Here is a 7,166-nt window from a genome sequence, read left to right as displayed (position 1 = left end):
ATAACTCTGGATCGCGTTCCATCCTCTTGACTAAACAGCGATGGCGTCTCAATGCCATGGAACGGTTATTTGGCAATCGTATACCGTCAAATTTCCAAAGTAAACTCACAATGTAACGCCCATCCTGAAAAATGGTAGATTCTCGCAGTTTCACTAGAGCTCGTTCGTTTTCCCTAGAAAACAACTGAGTTTGACGCGCACTGATACCTAAACTGTCGAGTGCAAAGTAGCTTTTGACAGCCTCGTGAAGCATTTCGTCCGACTCGCGCGAATGGAAGCAGACGTGAAAGCAGTGCGGGTTTTCTTCTGTTACTGTGCCGCCTTCCGGGCAAACTCCATAGACTGTCCAACCAAGACGCGTCTTAATTGCTACGGGCTCCTTTAGCTTTCCTTCTCGTGATTCCAGTGGATGCAACATCCTGGCATTACTCATCCCGATCAACAGCTTTGGCCGAACATTGTTGTACGGTTCTATTGGAAGACCTTTAAGTTGATCGTACTTCTCAGTTAAATTTCGTGCAGGTAAAGATTGCGGAGGAAGCTTCAGATTTTTCACAGTGTAAATATCCGAGAGGTTGTGTTTGATATTATGGTTGTTTGTGCCGGAAATGCTTACTGACACAATCATGGCATCTTTTTCGTATCGGCAGGTATCTGCTGTCCAGCGCAAACAGAGCGGACTCTTCTCACCTCGCAAGTTCAACTCTTCCGCTAAACTTTCTTCCATCAATGTCAAGGAAGAACCACTGTCCAAAAACGCAAAAGTGCGTAACATAGTACCATTATGGTACAAAATCACTGGTATGTACTGGAACAACACAGATTTATTTCCTCCTCGATGTGTGTTGCACGATTCGGTTTCTTGCTGGTGACCGCGGTTGCTTGAACTGACTGGTTTATCTTTGACCTCATTGTGCAGAAGTTGGCCGTTGGCCGACAGCCGTTCTTTCCGCACGGTTTTGCAGACTTACACGGACCACGATGATTACCTAGGCAACTGCGGCATAGCTTATGTTCCCGCAGCGTATCCCAACGAACGGAAAGTCTAAACGAAAGGAACTTTTTGCATCTTTCAATTGAATCACAATTTCCATTACAAACAAGACAACTCGCCCCACTGACATCATGTTGTTCGTGCTTCCGCTCAGTTTCGGTGTGAGCGTTTAGGAATCCATCCTCCTTCCGACCACGGCGAGACTTGCTGTCCAAAGAACTAGGTAACTGCGGCAATGTCACTGTGCTCGCCGCTTCCGCTAGTTTATATAACCAATCGCTAAAACTCGGCCATCGTCACGGAACGAAGAGACTGCCTATGAGTAGCCCAATTCAGGCGAATCATCGGAGGAAGTCGCTCTGTTAAATTGTGCAACAGAGTGAGGTTGCACAGGTGTTCTTCTAATGCACATGCTTTGATAGTGGCCACCATATTGCGTACTGCCAACGCGAAGTCAATTAAAGAACTAAGGCGATCCGCTTTCGGAGCAGGTATATTGACGATTCATTAAAGAGTGCACTATTATTTCCGGGCGTCCGAATAGCATCTTGAGTGTAGAAAGAACTTGTTCCAAATTGCTAGGGTGCAATAGCTGGCATCTCACCGCTTCCAACGCTTTTCCCTTCAGACACTTCTGCAGACGAACCATGTTTTCTTCCGGTGAAAATCCACATAAACGCGTGGTATTCTCAAACGAAGCGAAGAATAGAGGCCATTCCTCCGGCTCACCCGTGAATGTTGGTAATTCCTTCGTGATTGCATGACGAGCAGCGATCTGGCTTTTATTCATCAGGTTTCATCCCTCCACGGCGGAATGAAACTCTTGAGGCTTATAGAGACGATTCTCTCGAGCAGCAGTATGTGGAAGACCAATGTAAGGAGAAAACGCGGAAACGTTTGGTTGTTCGTTGATTCGTTGTGGATCAATAGTCGAGAAATCCGGACGGTTGTTGGGAAAGGATAGAATATCAACATTCAGGTTTTCTTGTAAATACAGAATGAATGTTGGCGCAACGCATTCTTGTTGTAACACAGGTGATGCAATTGGTCGAATAAGACGACGATAATCATTTACCAGCAACGGATGAAGACCAGGAGAATCTCTACTGACATTTGATGCTGGAGGCATGCTGTTGTAGTTTTCTTGTTCGAAGGAGTTGTTTTCCGATGAATTAAGCAAAAGCTGGAACCTACGGAGCAAAAACTTGCGTTCGATGGCTTCTTCTTCTTCTAACAGTTTGATCTGGAGTTCAGCAGGAAGTTTGTTCAGAATGTCGGAATTACCAGAGTGTTGTACGGGAACTGGCGGCATAACACTTTGCACTATCGTGCTCGTGGAGTGCGAGGATGTGGGATCGGTGGCATTGAATTTGGTGAATGATTATGGGATGGTGCAATCGGTATTTGCGAGGTTTGCGAGCGCGGTGAAGGTACAGGCGAGATGAGTAATTGTGATGCAGACAGACGCGGGGCTGGTTGTGGTGGTAATGGTGGCTGCGGATGAGGTGATGGCCCATCCGTGTGAGCTCTCGAATGAGGTGATCGTGGAGCAGGTACTTTAGCAGTACTGCATTCCCGGCAGCTCCAATCGTGATTGGCCACTTCTTCAGTTACTCCTACGCAGTCAAAATGAAACCACTGGTCGCAATCGTCGCAACAAACCATCTCGTTGTTATCTGGTAGTCTGCAAAGCGGGCAAGACTGATCTATGCTGTCATCCATCACCGGCCTGAGCTCCAAATTTTGATTTCTTCTTGACGTCATGATGCGGGAAATGAAATTTTAAAATGTTGCTTAGCAACGAGCTGCATCCCAATAGGAAGTATCCCGTGTCGGGCACAGGTACAGATCATTGAAGACAGCAACATCACAATTACGAAAACACTTGTAATACTAACCTCGAGCCAACCGCGAGTAATCGGTTACATATTACTAACATAGTTATAAGGCAAACATTGTCGAAATATTGAACTCGAGGCCCCGTCAGGTTGACGCCATATGAGCCTTAATAAAAATATATATTTTGGATAAAAAAAAAAACGAGAAAAACAAGTTTGTGAATTTTAAACGCGTGTATTTCTGATGGCACGGTTAAAATTTCCTGTAATTAATTACAATTATTCGTTATTAGACATTAATAAAATGCATGGTAGATTTGCTTACATTTCGTGGTTTCTCGAATGTTCTACCCGAATCGTAAATTTGTAATTATGCTCTAAATTCTACTAAACCTGTTTGAATTTAATTCATGATCAATTGAATATTTCTTTAGATTATTTTCAGTTATTTTACCTTTCATTTATCGAATTCCATTAATTATTTTTTTATCATTTCAGATTCGCGATCCTGAGGCTGGATGTTCAGAACCTGGTTAAACGAACTCAACTTCCTAGAACAAACGTGATTCAATCATCTTGTTTAGCTTCAAACAATATAATTCGTACCTGATCGATCAATTCACAAAGTCTTTTTTGTTCTAATTCTGATTTTTGAAATTTAAATTAAATCTGTGAAAATTAACTAATTTCGAACCTACTCTTTCGATCGATGTTTCTAGACTGATTTCAAATAGATTTTTTTTCTCTTCCTCACCGTTGATATTTCCCTGCCTACTGTAACTTCACTCCGTTAGTGATAGTTTTTTGATCATAGGTTTCCCATTAACGTGTCACCGTAGTAGGTGCGGCGTCGCGTAAGGGGCGTACGCAACAACCCGTACTTTCGTGGTTGTACTGCTGGCTTTGAATACGGGGTGGTGTGGCAAATAGTAGTGGTAAATGGAGTCGTCCACCGGATCCTCGAGCCGTCGCATATGGCCTGCCCGTGAATATTCCTCCAAGAACTCATGGTATGCTTTCTTTACGGATGCATCACGTTCAAGTTTTCTCTCCAAGCATAGTAGACGCCTTTCGGCAATTGCACGGGATTCACCGAGTTGAATGTAAGGGTCCTGTGATTTGGGAAGAGACACTATATATCTCCCGTCGGAATTTCTAGTCGTAGTGGCCTGATATAGCTCCTCGCAGGCGGTCTCCTTAGCAGAATAGATTCGGTCGGGCTGCAAGGATTCGAGCTCCCAGAACCGTTCCAAAAGAGATTCCAGATTTCGAGTGGTGGCGATGTGGCAGATTGGAGTAGTTTGGTGGAGTTGTGCCGTAGCATCGACCGATTACAGCCCACCCGAAGACAGTCTCAAATAGTACTGGACATCCTTTCCCGAGGATTATTCTACCACTCATCACGTATTCGTGGAATTGTTCGATTCCGAGTAACAGGTCGATAGGACTCGACACGTTGAATGCAGGGTCAGCTAATGGGAAGTTTGACGGGATTTTCCACATGGATATGTCGACATTTGACGTAGGAAGTTCAGCGGTTGGATTCGGTAAAACCAGGAACTCTAACTTGCTGGAAAACTCGTTGTTCTTGGAATGGATGGTGGAGATGACAGACTGGGTAACCGTCACTGTTGTCTCACCGATGCCAGCGATGGGAACACGTACTCGATCTGACTGTAGACACAAACGACGAGCCAGCTTCTTTGAGATGAAGTTCGACTGCGAACCAGAGTCGATTAATGCTCGAGCAGAATGTTGTCTTCCAAATCGATCCTCGATCCACAGCAAAACAGTGGACAGGAAAACAGTTGATGGGGAACTGCTATGAGCAGGAACGCTTACTTCGGGAATCAAAATATCCGATCCGTGGAAATTCGCTTGTTGTGTCGGGTACTGGGGTGTTGACTGTGCTGCAGAGTCGCTCGAGGATTTGTGCAACAGCGTGTGGTGGCGTTCGTGACAATGACGACAGGTGTACTTGGAGTCGCGTCTCCGTGCGCTATGCGACGATTTGAAGCAGTTCCAGCAAAGTCGCTTCTGGGAAATTAGTTCGCGGCGCTGCTCAACGGTCATTCTTTGAAAGGCTGAACACTGAAACAATAGATGCTTCTCCGGTTCTCCATCCTGGACTTGGACGCGAACTTGCGGTAGCGGAGTTGGCAACCGCCTTCGTAGTGGGGAGCTTCTTGCTGAAGGAATGGGGACCGGCCACCTTGGCTGGTGCTGCTTGAGAACGATGTTGGATCTCTGTTGACACTGTTTGCAGAATCCGAATTCGCAGGTAGAGAAACTCGATACATGCTTCGTACCCAACATTATCCGACTTTGCTGCATACTCCTCCCAGGCTCTGAGGGTAGCAGGGTCCATTTTATAGGACAACATACAAATCAGCGGAGTGTCCCACGTTTCCACCAACTCACCAAGCTTCGCCAGTTCCTTCACATGGCGTTGAAAATCGTCTACAAGATGATGGAGATCCTGTGCAAATTCTTTCCGGATTGGAGCGAGATCGTGTAGTGTACGATACAACTGTTTTGTTAAAAACCGCTTGTTATCATAGCGCTTTAGGAGGGCTTCCCAGGTGATGACATAATTGGCTGCCGCTATATCCACCGTCTCGTAAGGCGTACGTGTCTCACCCTCTAAAGACTGGAGCAGGAACTGTAGCTTCGCTACCAGTGGAATGTCCTTGACGTCATGTACCATCGATTTGAAGGTGTCACGAAATCCCAGCCACCGTGAATAGTCGCCGTCAAACTTCGGCAGATCTATTTTTGGCAACCGTAGGAGGAAGCTAGTAGGTTGAGCTGGAGCTGCATCATGTACATTGATGGTTGAGTTCAGGTCCAGCAATCGCCTGTTCATCAACCATCCCTTGGTTGCACAGTATCTACTCTGGAACTGGTGGCGTTCCTGGAGATGCTTCACTAACGGGGCGTCTCCATTGTCCATCCTTTCAATTTCGGATTGAACCTTCAAGCAGTCCTGGAAAGCCTGGCCGAGTATCTCCAGCCACACTGGTACTTGAGGGAAATCTTGTTCTTCTTCATAATTATCCATGAAGGCTTCCACCGTCTCGGGTGTTGAGGTAAGGACCGCCGAACGGTTAATTTATCCTTCAATTTCTTGTCCTTCACTTTCATGGTGGCCATCTCCCGACGATGTCGTTATTCGAACGACCACAACAACGAAAATCGATTCACAAACGCGACGGAACGTGGGTGGGACGGTACGTAAAACGTAACGTAAGTCATAAACCCTTCACCGACGCGGACGTTTCTTTCACCAAGGAATATCGAGCAACACTGCACAGTCACCGAATTGCTAAAAACGGTGCACTACTTGCCCGAGCGAAGGATATAAAGCGTCCTTACAATTGCGATCGATCGATCGAACAACGGATCGATCCAACAATGCTAGCGTAGTTTGGCTTGGGTTAAATCGCGAGAAACAATAGATATTGTTCACCTTCACAAAGGGTCAAAGTCACTACTTAGTCTTCGAAACTGAACAATTGCAATCTTCTTTGCTAATTGTCTCGAACAAGCGGATGCACTAACAATGCCTATTGGTTTCACACATCGCGTGCAAAATGGCAGATTCCACACCGAACCTTTGTTCTTGACAAACGTGGCCACAATCACTTTTTGGTCCCCGGAATGTCCTTCACATCCGGTTCGAAGGACCAATGTTTCAGCGGATTACCCACTAACGGCACTAATGGCCTCTGGGCCTAAAAACGTGAATGCCACTTGATTACATGAACACATTTTCCTTTCGCTGGTGCAATTGAACCGGATTGTTCAATTGCATACACGTGATTATGGGAACTGCCGCCCAAAACGAACTGTGATCCGTCTCGCTCTCCTTTTAACTAAGGACGGGCTGAGAAACCTGGGCACAAGTTTCACTCAAGTTCGGAACTATAAAATAACCGGCGGACTTCGACCTCAATGGACTAGAGGAATTTATCGGATTGGAAAACGGAAGTTGGATTTTATTTACCGTCTGTATTCTTCGGAATTCTGACTTAGACTATCTATACTATAGAACTCTCGGCCATATGCATTCTGCATGGCTGAGTTTTAGATCGTTTTCATTTTGGTAACGTAACGTAGGTAACAGATAGCATTAGCTATTCAAGAAATTCATTTTAGACAAATTTCATTTCAAGAGAAATTCATTTTCATTTTAGAACAATATACTAATCAGGAGGTTTAATGGCCCTAAAAAGCGCCGTGTTTTATGAAATGGTTCCAATTTAGAAAATTTAGTACTCGTGGTTTTGAAAAAAACCATTTCGGACGCCCTCGATGCCGCCTTGTTCTGGATT

General features: G+C 45.3%; 1 protein-coding gene across 1 annotated transcript; it reads right to left on the bottom strand.

Moving 5' to 3' along the window:
• Positions 1-3,662: 3,662 nt before the first annotated feature.
• Positions 3,663-5,893, bottom strand: LOC129766309 (uncharacterized). The gene is made up of 3 exons (XM_055766831.1): positions 4,975-5,893; positions 4,198-4,916; positions 3,663-4,052 (listed from the first exon to the last, which is right to left on the bottom strand). Exons 1-3 carry the CDS (start codon positions 5,891-5,893, stop codon positions 3,663-3,665), a joined length of 2,028 nt encoding a protein of 675 aa, XP_055622806.1.
• Between the last annotated feature and the right edge of the window lie 1,273 nt (positions 5,894-7,166).

The sequence above is a fragment of the Toxorhynchites rutilus genome, chromosome 2 (genome assembly GCF_029784135.1).
Source record: "Toxorhynchites rutilus septentrionalis strain SRP chromosome 2, ASM2978413v1, whole genome shotgun sequence".
Taxonomy (NCBI): Eukaryota; Metazoa; Arthropoda; class Insecta; order Diptera; family Culicidae; genus Toxorhynchites; species Toxorhynchites rutilus.
The sequence above is the reverse complement of the archived record's forward strand: the minus strand, read 5'-3'. Positions and strand labels throughout refer to the sequence as shown.

Coding starts and splice junctions, on each gene's coding strand:
- LOC129766309 (XM_055766831.1), bottom strand. CDS start 5,893: ATGGATAATTATGAAGAAGAACAAGATTTCCCTCAAGTACCAGTGTGG. Junction 4,917..4,974: donor TGCCAACTCCGCTACCGCAA/GTTCGCGTCCAA, acceptor TTCAGTGTTCAG/CCTTTCAAAGAATGACCGTT. Junction 4,053..4,197: donor TCCTCGGGAAAGGATGTCCA/GTACTATTTGAG, acceptor GAATCCTTGCAG/CCCGACCGAATCTATTCTGC.